This window comes from Trachinotus anak, unplaced genomic scaffold (assembly GCF_046630095.1).
Source record: "Trachinotus anak isolate AG129_WGS33_773 ecotype Australia unplaced genomic scaffold, CSIRO_AGI_Tana_v1 ptg000034l, whole genome shotgun sequence".
NCBI lineage: Eukaryota > Metazoa > Chordata > Actinopteri > Carangiformes > Carangidae > Trachinotus > Trachinotus anak.
This window is the reverse complement of record NW_027273885.1, coordinates 2,982,903-2,998,713: the sequence shown is the minus strand read 5'-3', so window position 1 is coordinate 2,998,713 and position 15,811 is coordinate 2,982,903. Positions and strand designations below refer to the sequence as shown.

The 15,811-nt window shown below is 43.0% G+C and overlaps 1 protein-coding gene across 18 annotated transcripts in view; it reads left to right on the top strand.

Moving 5' to 3' along the window:
* Window positions 1-15,811, top strand: part of phldb1b (pleckstrin homology-like domain, family B, member 1b) — a 119,407-nt gene that overhangs the window by 64,151 nt on the left and 39,445 nt on the right. For 16 of the 18 annotated variants that reach the window (XM_071471623.1, XM_071471626.1, XM_071471621.1 and 13 more), the window contains one exon: window positions 2,680-4,190. In XM_071471623.1, the coding sequence (XP_071327724.1) occupies window positions 2,680-4,190 (1,511 nt within the window). Of the gene's footprint in view, window positions 1-177; window positions 469-2,679; window positions 4,191-15,811 lie in introns of those variants that run through there. The other 2 variants (XM_071471637.1, XM_071471636.1) reach the window with 2 other exon arrangements.

Genomic DNA, 15,811 nt, shown 5'->3' with positions numbered 1-15,811 from the left:
GCAGGACCTGCAGTGTAAAAGCCAGCATACTGTTATCCTTTCAAAACAACAGGGACGTTCCTATTAAACAGGCACACAAGAGACAAAATCCCACTAACTGTACCTTGAACTACTTTATTTACTCGTTGTAGACGAGGACGGTACATTTAGAGCGGTAAGTGTTTTCCACGTCCACTTAAAACTAAATTAGACCTTTATTTTGAAGGTTGTGACCGGAACAGCTGTATTACGTGTTAGGTGACTTGATGCCAGGGGACCGTAGGCAGCGGCGGTGCCTAGCGCCCCAACCCCCGGCTGAAGTATCACCTCGGCGGTGACTCTCCAGTTCTCCCTCGGTGTGTGCGGGGCACGGCACGGCTCCGTCACACCCGGTCTGGTACCGGTGTCCGGAGGATGTGGGCCTCAATGTGTGTCACATAGCAGGTGAACCGCACTGACATTGACCGGGTCGCTGTTTTATTCCTTCATGTGAGTAACCCTGCTGCTTGATGCCTGAGCTTTGGGCGAGAGAAGTGATAGGAACCGGCCACACGCCAAATTCTGTTCAGAATATGATGATTTGATGTTCATGCGTTTCTCCAGGAAGGTACACACAGCGTAGCACATCACACACTTAATACTATTCATTGGAACTTAGGTCTTTATTCTTCGTACAGGTTATCAATCAATATGTCCTTGGTTCCATAGATATTTCTCTGCTTGAGTCACAGTGTCTCAGTGTGTTCTCATGAGAGGGAAATGCAGGGAATGGCAGATGATCCTAACGTATGTTTGTTATTGATGATGTAATTGATGCCGAATTGTAGATGTCATCGAGTGTAATGAAACCTCTTAAGTCATGTCGTGTCAGAGTCGCAGTTGTACCAGCAAGTAAGCTAACACTAAATTGCCAGATTTTTAAATGAAGTTTGGCATGGTGTACTCCAGGCGATAGTCTGTATCCCATGACATCATTGCATGGGCTTTCCCTCAGCAAAGGGATGCATTTATTTTTGTCACCCCACCCCCCCTCGTTTTTTGACCCTGTTCGTAAGAATCCAGCGGGTTTGTTGTTTGTGAGAAACACGTGACATTGACATTCATGCGGAGCTCAACACATAAAATGTGCCATTGTGACTGTCTGCAAGACCATACTGCTGTATAATTTCCATGAAAATGTATTCAGATTTAATTGTGGTCAGGCTGTCATGAAGGCAGAAGCTTCATTGTAAGGCAGAGTCATTATAGGGGAGCAGGCAGGAAGCTGCTCCCATCTCTGCTGAACAAGCACAGCTAATGCATTATTTGTGAAGCTTTTATATTTTAGAGTAGTTTTGCTATTGGGACATCTCTCTCTGACATCATCATACAAAGAGACAAAATTGACCTTTCTATTAAATGCTATTCTGTTCTATGTTCGTCCAATCATTTGCTCCGTTACACAGTCATGTTTATGATCTCTAATGTTATTACAACACTACTGAACATGGCAGCTCTCTTCTGACGTCCTCTCTTACCTCTCAGTGTTGGCACTGATGACTCCTCGCTGCAATTATCCTCATGTTTCCATTGAAACAGACAAGAAGTCCATTTAAACGGATTTCATTTAGCAGTAATAAAACCTGATCTGTGTTCTGATCCTTGCCTTAAGGCCATGCTGGTGAATCTCCCACGTGGCCGTGTGTTTCTGCTGTAATAATCTACTATGCTGACATTAAAGAGAGACGGTTAAGATTAGATTACCCAGCCTCTGTCCTACGTTGCTTTCGGGCCACACAGTAATTGGGTTATGTAGGCACATTTTCTCCTGATCCCTATCCAATGCACAGGCCTGTCTATCTGTTCATCTCCTCGCCTGTGTCCTTCCCTCTTTCCTCACTGCTAATCCTTTCTCTGCCCTCATGCTTGTCCGGTTTCTACACTGGACTGGTAAACATGGGTTTGTTGATTTTGAGCATATCTCAAACAGTAGAGACAAGGTTACGACTGGATGTAGAGGTTCTCCGATATGGAAAAGTTCTGACAGTGTGTGGGATTTCACTGCACTGTATTCCCTGTTTCATCACCTTCTGTCGCTCAGGGAAACATAGGTAATCTTAGGTCATCTGGCTGATTTGCATCCATCGACCTTATCATAGATAATAAGGTAAAGCATAGATGATGCGGTGTTACACTCTCAGAGTAAGAGCCATTGAAGGTACTTGTATAAAGAGCTGAGGCCTGTGTTGAAGAGAAGTGTGCTCAATCTCATTATTCAGATGAACAACGGAGACATCGGCTGTGTTGATGTTGACTTGTTCTCCTGGTTCTGCAGAGAAGGTGAAATGCAGTTAGGAAGGCCAGCTTGAGTAATACAGCCATGAGTTTGAAGGCTTTATCATGGCGACAGTCAGTTTTTCCTCTGTCTTGACAGTTTGTGGGTTAACCGTTGTACCAGGAATGTTAGCTTGCACCTTTATGATTGACCAATGTAGCGCCTTGTCAGGTGCCATTACATCGCGTTGACAAGTTAAGGTTACTTGTTGGAGAACTCTTCGCTTTCTGCAAACCCCACCACCAATGAATAGCCTTCTTGAAGGAGGCTGTGTTTTTTTTTGACATTTTGAACATTGCCTAAAGACCTTTGTTGAATTAGGTGCATTTTCTTTTTGTTTGCAAAACAAAAGCCTGATATTCGTTTTCTCTCTTCTCCCCCATTAGACACAGAGAGCTTGGTCAATGGGAATCACCAGGCCAGTCCAGCCCAGTCTCCCCCAGCTCCTGGAGAGAGAGTCCAGTCTGAGCACAGCGCAATCGTCAGCTCCATTGAGAAGGATCTCCAGGACATCATGGACTCCCTAGCCATGGATGACCCCCAGCCTTCTTCCTTGGAGGCCAAAAAGCCTCCCGGAGGCCAACCGATTCCCCACTCCCCCCTGTCGCCAATGGTCAATGGAGGGGGCCGATATCTGCTGTCCCCTCCCACCAGCCCAGGGGCCATGTCTGTGGGGTCCAGCTATGAGAACACATCCCCTCCCTTTTCCCCCCTCTCCTCACCCTCAGCTGCCAGCAGTGGGAGCTTTACCAGCCCATCTCCTAGTGGAGGACCCCAGGACCAGAGTTCTTCTCTGCCGCCAGTGCCTGTACGCTCCTCTAGCTACAATTTCACCTCCCAGCCTCCACCTGTACCCCAGCCACGGACCATACTGCCTAATTTCAGCAGCGGAGGGGCGGGCCAGAAGGTTCAGGAAAGCCCCAGGCTGCAGAGGAAGGTCTTGACAGAAACTCCTCCAAGCCCCAAGCCAAGCCGCAGAGGACTAGGCCAAGATGGGTCTGAGAGCCCTCGACAGACTGCCCTTCTGTCCTCCAGTGAATCTCTAAATAGTAGAAACATTGTGCCAAGTAGCCCCAGACTCTCTCCCAAATTCTCTACCTGTTCATCCCCATCTCCCTCCAGTCCCAGGACCAAGACAGCCACGGTGCTCCAGGAAAGGCCTGCCAGCCCCTTCAGAGAGCAGACCACTCTAGCTGATCACTCCCTCACCTCTAGCCCCTCCAGGCAGTTTTCCCAGCCCACCAGAGCCTTCCAGCCTCCCTTGGATCCCATTGTCCACATCATCCAAGGGTCGCCGCTACAGCAGCATCCCCGTTCACTGCAGCCCCCTGAAAGCCCTCGCATGGCCAGGAGGAACCTGGAGCTGAACGGAGGCAGCGGAACAAGCAGCAATATGAGAGAGCTTCCCCCTCTTAGCCCCTCCTTGGCTCGGAGAGGGGTCCCGGTACTACCAGGGGCGCTACCAGGGACAGTTCCCACCTTGAGGACTCCAGATAGTCCCTCAGGCCTTGGCAAGCTTGTTCCAGAGAGTCCCAGGCTCAGACGAAAGACTGGATCCACATCTGAGGAGCCGATGTGCAGCAGGGGGATGAGAGCCCGCAGTCCTTCACCAACCTCTGCGATGATGGAGAGCGGCGGCGGAGGTGGTGGTGCAGGGGTACGGAAGGCAAGCTTTGGGAATACTCTGTCTCCTGCTTACAGTCTGGGCTCCCTGCCTGGCTCGTCCCCCGTAGCCAGCCCCAGGACCCATAGGAAGATGTCTGCAGGGAGACCCCACCCTGGGATGAGGGAGAGGAAGAACAGCATCACAGAAATCAGCGACAATGAGGACGAGCTGTTGGAGTACCACCGACGACAGAGGGAGGAGAGGCTCCGAGAGCAGGAAATGGAGAGACTGGTGGGTCTAGAGCACATGTCACCAGGAAACTACTGTAAATCAGTTTACATTTAAAAACACCTATTTTCATTCATGTACTCAAAACACCATCTTTACCTGAAGGTTACAGCAGTTTAGTTCAATATATCACAGAGTTCATAGTCACTTCTTCAGCCAAAGTTTTTTACTATGATTTTGGGTTAATTTGATATTTTAGTTGTAGCATCCTCACTGTTATCAACTTGATAGCTAACATTAATACACAAAATGAAGGTTATTCAGGGTTAGAAAGATAATGCAAGGTTAATATTGTTTGTTTTAGTTAATGGAATGGAGGTTTGTACTTGACTGGTTTATAAATCAATCGTGGGAATAGGGCTGCAACTAATGATCGTTTTATTTTAATGATTATTATTTTACTGAATATTTTTCAGTTAAAAATACTTGGCCATGAAAAGTCCCCAGAGCAAAAATAAAACATTCAAATTTCTTGTTTTGTCCAACCAAAACAAATCCTCTCAATTTAAATGATTAATCTACTATCAAAGTTCAGTCAGGACACTAATGTCAAGGTTTTAATTAATCTGTCGCCCGAGACTTCGGAACAAACAGAGCAAGTATTGTTGAGTCATGTCAGTTGCTTTTAGGCTGAGGTGGAGTGTTTCAGTTGCATGCTAGCAAATGTAGGGATTCTGATTTTTACAATTACAGTTCCCACTGTATCCACAATGTACCCCCAGACCACAGGTACCGTTTGCTGACCACTTGAAATGTATGAAGAGTGTTTATTTATAAGTAGTGAAGATTATGCAAATAGACAATTTTAACAAAGTCCTAGCTCAACCAAGTTATATTTTTTCCTTGATAGAGACCAAAGCTTCTACAGTGGCAGCCAATTCTGTTGCTGTTAAATTCATCAGTGGCCTGTTTTCACATCAGCTGGAGAAAATCAAAACAACTGAAAAGTCTCATGTATGCACTCGTGTTCTAACTTCACCCTGAACACAGTTCAGCTCTTTGACTGGCTGAGACTTCTCACAGAGTTGATTTACTGAGAAGCATCTTGGTGATAATACATGTGTTATGAGGAGTCATGAATATATTGGTGCTGATGAGCCTTGCACACGTAGTTTGACGTGTTTGCACACGCTTCTTGATCCTGTTAAAGCGAGTCTGTTGAAAGGATTTTTTCTGTAGGATTTTTGATCAGTTGTTAAAGTGAATATACGTGGATATGAATTTATATTAAGTTTGACAAGGAAAATCTTTCCAGTGTGGTATGGGAGGGTTTAACTGGGGATCTGAGGTCAGAAAACTGCCTCAAGCACCTTCTGACATATCTAAAAGAATTTCATTGGTATAGATTCTCACTGGAAGATTCCTGGTGTGTGATGAAATGTTGCTAATATTCTTGCAGACGCTCGGTCTAACTCTTATCTGTTTGACCTCCTGGAGGACAGGAGTGTAACGCTCGCAGTCTCCCCATTGAGATCATCTACAGGCCTGGATGCTCCTCCTTTTCCAAACAAACACGAACTGTCTCTAACTTGGCAGTCGGCTGTCTAAACCGCTGCTGACATGCGGTCTCAGGGCGCCCAGATGAGCCCATAGCAACCGCATTGTTTGTTGTTTCCTAAACTGAGCAGAGGGGGTAGGGGAGCAGGGGTGGACATCCTGAACTTGTCTGCCAGTGTGAGTGAAACTGCAGAGACAAGACTCCTTTTGAAAAGCCTATATATGTGTTTGTGCTTGTGTGAGAAGGTGTCTGTCCGCCCTGCTTGTAATTACAAAGTGTGAGAGTGAGTGAAGCCAGCTCTGTCATGCCCTCCGTCTGCGGACCAGGTCGAGTTCTGGTGCCTCCTATAGAGGCATGGCAGTCAAACAGTGAGTCGGCAGAGTCACAGTGAAGTGGGCCGAGCTCATTGCTGCAAGCCCAGAGAGAGAGAGCCTCTCAGATCAGTTTTATTATGAAGACAGGCTGTCGATTCTGTTGATGTTTCTAACAGTAGCTGGCATGTTGACATTTTGCTAATGATCACATGTTAGTGAGTGTGTGTGTTAGATTTGGTTCTCACCACAGATAAAGTCTTTTTCTCCTTCAAAAGCTGTTCCTTATTTTTTTCCTCATAATTAATTGATATATTATCGCAATAGGTAAAATATGTCACAACAGACCATAAATTAAGTGTTGTGGTGCTACAGACGCCTAACCCGGCCTATACATCATATTCTTTACTTTTGTTTGGCACAAGGCGCCCCAACAAAGATCACATCATCATCATTTTTATATTTTTTTCAGTGAAAATGAAAAAAAGACTATTCCAGCTGAAATCGTGACTCATATCACAATTAAATAAAATAACTGAACCACATGATTGGCTGTTTGGAGAACTTCTCGAATAAGCAGGTGTTCCTAATAAATCGCTCAGCCAGTGTGAATGTAACATCTGAACTTTGGGTTGTTTCAGAAGTAATAAAACTGACATTTTTAATATTGTAGATTACTAAAAATCAAGCCCTACAACATTCATTCATTCATTAGCCCCACACCGCTTATCCTTTTAGGGTTGTGGGGGGGGGTGGAGCCAGTCCCAGCTGACATTGGGCGAGGGGGGACAGGTCGGCAGTCCTGTCCAAAAACATACAACTTTAAATTTGTTTTCATAGAAATGTTCAATCTGATATAATTGTTTATTCAAAATTTTAGTTTCAATGGCTTTTTAAAAAACTTAATTTCCCACAAGCCCAAGACCATCAGGAGTTAAACAACACCAGACTAAGACCAGCTGAGAGACGACCTTAGAGGATGAACAAGGTTAGGAGCATTAAAACAGGGAAAGGTGACATTAGAAGCAAAATTGTCAATATGACGCATTAAATCAACTCTGCAGTGCTGTTAAGATTTTCATGACAGCCGCAGTAGATACTCACTCATCTTAGAGCATCAACAGTAAAGACACATTGAATTTTTTCCATAGCACAACCTTTAATGAGAATTCGCATTGGGTTGTAGAAGAGCAGCAGCTCGTCCATGACGTCAGGACGTCAGCTCTCTGAAGTCTAAAATCAGTCTGTAAAACCTGCTTTCCCTGAAGTTTTCTTTGCACATTTAATGAATTTAATTGTTCATTGGCATTTTTGTTAATTAACTGCTTGAAACTGTAACTTACTCCAGAGCACCCAGCTGCTAAATTGCTGTGGTGGGTTACAATGCCATCTAACCGAAAGGAATGTTTTTAGTAAAAGAGCTTTAGTCTCTACTGGTGGTCGAGAAGCTTTTTTTACTCTTAGAACCACGAGGGGAGACTTCTTGGCGTGATATACAGCATAATACAGGCCATTAGCATCTTTACTGCTCATATGAACCTTCACGTACCACAGTCTGTCAAACCTCAGACCCTTTGTTCTCATTGTAATTAGCCACAACAACCTTTGGACCAGTACAACAACAGGCTCACAAAGAATAATATTTACATTAGATTTGTGCAAATAGCTTGTGGCATGCAAGGTCAAAAAGACATTTGTGTCAAGTGCATAAACCACACAGGGACGAGCGAGTTCTGCCCGAGACTCAGAGGCAAGATTCCTCCACAGCCTGTGATGTTATTGTATTTTTCGAGCGCAGAAACTCGCAGCTCTTCGAGGAGGCAGGGCGTGGAGCTGCAGGGCCTGTAATTAGTCACAGTTGACTCACTGTCATGACAGATTTTTCTTTGCTCCAGGGCGTCTGCATTTAAAGCACTTCACACACAGCCTGCTACTCATTCACACAACTGATTACCAAAAAACAAAGTTATATGAACAGCAAGTGCTAAGAGTTTATTCGGGAACATTCAGAGTCTTATTGTGAAATCAACAGGAGTACACAGCTCAGAGGCAGCAGGAGGCTGCAGGGAGATACAGCTACACTACTACACTGGTGCACTGATTTACCAGCTTTAAATTGGACTTTAAATGAGTTTTGACCTGTTGGTGTTTAAAGGTCCCATATTTACACTTTCCTTTGTTTTATTTGAAGTGTTGATCTCCATCAGAAGATATATTTGTGGTTTTAAGAACCAAAAACCATCTCAGTGTAGTTTTACATCTCCTCTCTCAGGCTTCTCTCTGGAGCTCTAGTCAGAAAACAACAGGTCAGTCAGCCAATCAGAAGGGAGGATCTGAGACTGTTGAACTGACAGTTGAACTGATGGTCTTTACTGTCAAATGTGATGAAGACCATGACCAAGACCACATTTGAGCTAGTAGGAGGACTCTAGCCTGAGATTCAAAATTATGATAACGATTTATTTGCCAGTACAGTTTTTTAAAACATAAACACATGACATAAACTTTTATTGTTATAGATCCCTTAGATTTTTTTTTATTGTGAAGATGCACTAAGCTAAGTCTAATTAATATACTGTGCTAATAAAAAGGGACTGTGGTACAACAGTATGCAGAAGTATCAGACAGAAACCGACGTTTAGGGCCCCCTTCACACTTCATAAAGGGCCCTCCACTATTTTTACACATTAGGGTCGGTGTACTCGACCCTGATGATGTCATCAGTCAAATATTTGATGAAAAACCTGTGTTATACACTGAGAGTGTGGAATTTAAGAGCTGTACTAAATCTTTGGAGTGCCCCTTTAACCTGAAAGAATATCCAATATATTTTTATCCTGTGATTCCTGAATGTCGCGGTTTCTTGTGGTGTTACACAGGAAACTTTTCCACTTTGACAAGAAATAAGTAACAGTTTTTACTCATGTTATAATAAAGAAAATGTTCGTATTTAAAGATGCGCATCAGTCTGAAACATATGGGAAATGTGGGGCAGTATCATTTAAAGAGATCACAACCCAACCATATCAGCTACATGATACCAACGTCTAATCACAGGGAAAACCCCTTAAACAGCTTTTAATTCAGCTAAATGATGTTTTCCTTTGGAGTCTCTCTCTAATGGCCGGTCTGCAGGGAAGACTGCTTCCCTGTGTCCATCTGATCCAAGCTGTCCAGCCTGGCACTTCTCTGTCCACTTGGCCATCTGACTGACACTGTCTTGGCCAACACACTTGGCACATGAAGCAGGAGTCGCAGCGTGAGTCGTCTGTGGCAGACACACCACACACACCGTTCTCCTGTCCACTGAAGATGACCTCATCTTTTCTATGACGTTAGTTAAGATTACACCATTGTTTTTAATGAGCGGTCACTTCAGACCTGTGTATGTCTGCTCTTACTTTGAAGGGGAATGAAGTGAGGTCTTTGTTGTACAGCTTAAACTGACCAGGACAGTTTTGCCTGATTTATTTCTTTTTGAATTAGCCTGTGAATATTCTCATTTTGTCCAGGTCATAGTATCTCAAAGGAATTTTAAATCGAAAGCAAGTGGACTTGGTTATTTGTCTAGGAAAACGTTTCACCTCTCATCCAAGTGGCTTCATCAGTTCATGCTCGCATCTGACCAGGCTGGGACTGGGTCTTTTGAATTAGCCAAGTTGATTTGATAGTGTGATGCAGGGAGGGGGGTGTCTGAGTCAGAGTCCTGTGGAGAAAGAGATCTGTTGCTGTTGCTACTGGTTGCTGGTTGGTAAAGGTTACAGATTGCTTAATGCATCTTTAATAAAGACCTACTTTAGGCTTTTTCTCAGAAGCACATCTTTTTTTTTTTGTGCAACCCCCTTCAAATATCAGGAATCAGCCCTGGAGGCTGAATATTTTCCCTCAGGCAGAGATTGGATTTAGTGGAAATTCAAAGGGAAGTTCAACCCTGGCATTAATCATCATCACATGGCCACCAGTCTGACCTGTTCCCTGTACCTTCTCTTTGTGTCGGCTCTGCTCTGTCGTTTTCTGGCCCAACAGGATGTCACAAATGTCGAGTGTGCGTGACATGCTGAAAAAGTCTTTCCTGCGTGCTTGGCATCTTTACCACTGTCCGTGAGGATTAGCGGACCAAATATACCCTCACACTTGTCAAACAGAACACCACACAGCATCTTGTAGATCACTTCCAAATATATCCGGCTACTGTGGGACACCAAACCTGCCCACCTAGACAGCCAAATATATCCTGCACCTACACTGATGCAAAGAGCTGCACAAACCCACTGACCAGCACGTGTAACTAATCTGTAATTTAAGGTGGAAGAAGAGGAGGAGGCAGTAAATGTTTACTCTTCTAGACCAACCTGCTCATCTGCATGTTAGTGTTTAAATCCCCAGTGTAGTGTCAAGAGGCAGATTAGTGGGATTTTGAATGTTTTGGTTGAAAACTGAACAGGAGAAAAGCGGCAGGCTCGGACAGATAAGACAGTTGAGTGGTCTCTGTGGCTCTTTATCTGGGGCAGCAATAAATCTGTTTCTCTGCCCGTCCAAAGGAAAGCTGCAGTAATCCAGTCTTGAGACAGCACCAACAAATATGCCACGTGTGGATTTTCTCTATTGAAAACAAGCACCAGATCAGGGCGCCTGGTGTCACTTGATGCAGTGATGCTTCTATTCTTTCTATTCTGTTGCTTCTTCATTAATCATCAGTATTCAGGTGATGTTGCAGGTGACTTCTCTCAGTTGTTGGAGTTTTTTTGCTAATGTGTCATATTTATTAAAAGTGAAAACATACAGTTGTAACTGCGGCAGTGCTTCCTGCTGTTTTAGATCCTCTCCACTAGAGGGGGTCATTTAACTGTTCAGTACCACAGTTCAGTCCACTCTGCCAACCCTGTAATTCCTCCCACACCAACTTTCACCTCCTTTAAACTGTGTAGAAATAAGTGTCTGTTCGGTCAGATACTGCCCAGACATGAGGAAGACCCAAAATATTCAAAATATTCATATGAATAAATAATAATACATAAAATAAACTATGTAATTCAACAATGAAAATTCGAAATAATGCAGTAAATCTTGACTCTTGTCTTGGTCTGAAAGAGTCAGTCAGCTGCATAACTGACTGTACAAAGTGCAAACATAACATTTTGGAAACATTAACATCTTATTGTGAAAAGAAGCAGGATTAGAGAACGTGTCATAATAATGAGCTGAGTTTTACAAATTTATTGGATCATCCCACAATTTCACAGTTAAGATATGTATTCTGTATGAATGTGTTATTATAATTAGTTATTTCATAATGTGTTGTTCATTTATTTAATGTTACACAATCTGGGGCTTCATCAGAAAAGAGGTTCACAGGGTGATAAACTCCAGTATATTAATGCAGCAGAGTTGTGATTATAATCAGGGAATAAAGTGCAAAAACATAAAAGTTGAGGATGTTAAATGTATATTGTGATGCCAAAACTTTATCTTCACACTGTATATGTGTTGTCATGTTTTTAATGTAGTGTATATATGTTTTTAGGAATACAACTAAAAGAATGATTTTTCTCACAGATTATCTTGATTAATCGTTTGATCCGTAAAATGTCAGAAAGAAAAAACACTGATTGGAAAAACTGGATTGAGAATGACATTTGTGTTTGAAAACTTACTGAAGCAATTCATCAATAATCAAAAATAACTGGCGATTATTATTCAAATGATCAATTAATCCTTCCAGCTGAAATATTTTTAAATAAATTTAAATAAATAAATTAGTGTAAGCTATCTAAGTTAAGTCGCTTCCTCATTATCGCTGTTCAGGTGACTTTAAAACTCTCAATTTACGTGTTGTCCTGGTCGATAACACCTGAGTCTCATACTGAGCCCTGATACCTTTAAACTGAACATAGATGTGCAGGTCTATGTAAGTTTATTAAAAACCCAAAGAGAAATAATAACTTCGACTGTGAGCAAATCTTTCTTTCTTTCAAAAACTTTTTTGAGTTTGACATTTAAATCATGTTTCATCCCTGTTTTCTCCACCTCGTCTTTTCTGAAGCTAAAGTCATCACTGTCCCCAGGATTAAATTTATCAGCCTATTTCTAGTGAGGAGCCGACATGCACACAGTATAAAGTTCTTCTTGGTATATGAAGTTCACTCCTTTGCTTTTCTTAGAACCAGCCACCAAGTCACCTCCCACTTGAGGAAGTCCCGACACGTTGATCTCTAACTCCACCCCTGTTCACACATATTCCCCACCACCTCTCACAAGACTTGGGCAGGGGGAGCTGAGGTGGGGAGGTGTGGGGGGTAGGCTGCTCTCCATCTGTCCCAAAGTAGCACAGCCAGTTGTGAAATCACTTTACAGTAAAGCAGGAGCTGGTTGGAGGCGCAGCTCTGGGGACTCTGAGCAACATCTTCCAGTCCTGTGTGTGTGTGTGTGTGTGTGTGTGTGTGTGTGTGTGTGTGTGTGTGTGTGTGTGTGTGTGTGTGTGTGTGTGTGTGTGTGTGTGTGTGTGTGTGTCATGGACCGTTATCATGTGCTGGGGGGTAGCGGGACTGTACCGGCGCAGAGACGAGGTCAGAGCAGGGAGCAGGCTGTGGTGTACATGCTCGCTCTGGCTCAAGAGAAGCCGGTCCTTCTCAACGGTGCGGCAGCGCTCATGAAGGTAACTGACGCCGCTGCTAATATTAACGAAGCTCTGCCTGTTGTTGCTCTCACACAGGATTTTAAATAGATGGTGGATGTTCCTGCGTCGGGGTCTTTGGATAATATGTGCACTGTTCAGGGCCTGTCGAGCACACGTGATGCTGTGTGGTTACAAGCTCTAGGGGAGTTTTCAGGCCCTCGCACTGCTTTGCTGGGATTTTATGAGCTGAGCTTTAGAAATGTGCTGCATGCATTCACACTGTGGCAGGTGACATGATATAACCTGTCATGTGGGCAAACTGCAGTTCTGTAGTAAACCTGAGAGGCAGGTGTTCAGTCGTTGCTTTTAAAAGTTTGCATGTTGAGGATGTAAAGATTGTTTGTTAACCAGGAGCAGAAGGATCCAGTGTCAGATGATGTTTTTGAACTGAAGCAGAATTTCTGAAGTGCTGCATGTTTTTCCAGAAAAAAAACAGGGAATTTTCCCAGAATTGGAAAATTCTCTTCAAGATGAAAAATCCTCTGAAGCAGGAATAAGTTTGTCAGACACTTGAAGGAAAAGTTAGGTGAGAAAATCGAAGACACATCATCAGGAGAGGCAAACCAGGCAAATACTTGGGGCCCATAAAGGGAAAAGGGGCCCTTTATGGCCCCTTGTATTGGCACATTTTACATTGACAACTACAAACCCCCTTAAAACTCCCATAAAGATACAAAGCGGCCAACTGACTGGGGCCCCTGTTGAAGTGTGCTGTAGCATCTACTTATTCCCTACATGTGAGGCATTTAGGGGACATCTGTAAATTGTAGTGTCTGCTAATGTGTGTGTGTGTGTGTGTGTTTGTGTTCGGGGTTCTCCAGTTCTTTGCTGAAGCAATTAACGCTAACACTGGAGCATAGCTAAGCATACCTAAGATGGGAAACAGCTAGCTTGTCTAACTGTGTCTGAAGGCAACAGAATCTACCTTCCAGCACGACTAAAACTCACTAATCACCTTTGAATAAAGTCAGGCTAGCCGTTTCCCTTTGTTTCCATTGTTTATGCTAAGCTAAACTAACCAGCTGATGGTTGTGGCTTCATATGTCTTGTACACACAAGAGTGGTATCGATCTTTTCATCTAAGTCTCAGTAAGAAAGCGAACAAATGAATCAATAAAACATTTTCAGTTAAAATAGTAAAATATTGGCCAACTACACAGTAGGAACATGTAATGAAGTGTCAGTGTGGTTTATCAGGGAGCTCATTTAAAGACTAAGCTTATTGCAGAGAGGGGTCAAGAGGTCACCAGGTCATGCTGTGGGGCTGTCTTCACTGTTTAATGGATGAACATGGAGCAGGACAGTGGTATGTGGATATGGGAGGAGAGTCAGAGCGTTGTTTTCATCTGACTGTCAAGCAAAGTTTCAAAATGCTGCAAACGGTATCAAAACAAGATGAGTTTGAACCTGATCTGAGAGAAGAAATCAAAATAAAAACATATCTACCAGAGAAACAGAGTCACAGCAGCATTTCAAACATGTTAAGAAGTCATAAAGTAAACAACAAGGAAACAGACTTGAAAGTACTGTAACACACTGTAATTCAAAGCCATTTTTCACCTTATATATGTCATATTTATTATTTACTGTGTTACTTTTGCAATTTTTCATGATTGTTTAGTCCATAGTTTCAGAAAAGTGTTAAAAGAGTTCCTGACTCAGTTTGACAGAATCCAACTAGACTTATGACATCAAATTGTTCATTTTGGCCAGTGACAAGTGGCAAGTGACACTGATATAAAATGTAAAAATGCATCAGATTCAGTGTGTTTGGTATTTATAGCCACATTTACATTTACATTAAAATTTAAACTGAGTCATTTGACAACACTTTTATATAAAGAGAAATCACTAAGTATTACTTCTATTCAATAAGTGCAAGGATGACTCTATGAATAGCAGTGTTGGTTTGACAGAAATGTTTATAACTACTGGCTGCATCAACATGAAGTTGTGTATTAACATTTATGGTCCCAGAGGATGAATCCTAAAGACTTCAGTGATCCTCTTGACTTTCCATCTACCTTGAGGTGAAATGTCTCATAGAAGTTTTTCAGAAAAAGACAAAATAAATGTAGTTTTTTCTACTAATAAAGATGAACTACATTGTAATTTGCGTTGAACCCTTTAAATGGAAATCAGGATGTTGAGCTCCAGGCAGCTGTGTGTCTCCTCTAGTTTGACAGCTTGGCAACTGTTTGCTTGGTACTGTTGTTTACCTTGGCTGCAACGCTCACTATAAATCTCCTCCAGCTAAACAGCCTCACATGGATATTCAGTGCAGAGGTTCACTACTGTACCAACCAGGCGCTATTGACTTTAATTAATCTCACAGTTTCATGTTCAGAGCAAATGATTTAACTGAACAAAGCTGACTGAACTGGCTGCACATCTTTCAGACTGGATCTTATCTCTGTCCCATCTCAATAATCGAGCCTCTTTATTATCCCCACCAGTGTTTGGAGGATGTTAAAATGAGACTCCCATCTAGGCTTTAATCACTGTATCTAGTCTCTGATGTTCTCAAAGTGTTTGACGTGATAACTGGAACCCAGTCTTCACTTTGAGAGATCCCTCCAGGGCTTGGATCCCACTTGAAGAGGAGGCTTCAGCAGTTTTAATGCCAGCCACCCCCACCGGGAGCAACAGCTCCATAATTTCATCTTGAGATCTGTGCCAGCGACACCGACATGAAGGACCACCAAGCTTATTATCCAGTGGGGTTGGCTGCTGCTGGAGAGCCTGCCTGTCCCATCCCCTCCGCCTGGCTTTGATGCTTACGAGTTCCTCAAGCGAGAAAAAAAAAAGCAGGAGAAGAAAAATAAAAAAGAAATATTATATTTCTTGTTAGGATCTTTTGTTTGTTCCTCCTCTGGGACCTGAACATGATGAACTCTCCGCGGATCAGAGACTGATGAATGGGGTTTGTTTTAGAGACCGTTAAGGAGACGCTGAGTGTGAATCTTCCTCTTCTGCCTGCAGATGTATGCAGAGAATAAGGCTTTGTTGAACTTCCACAGTTTACTCTTGCAACACAATGCACGTGAGATTTCTGTTTACACCTGTGACATAGGTGAAAAATACAGCTGTACACTTAAAAAGTAACTGCTCTGATCAAAGGTGCACAGACAGGGATCGT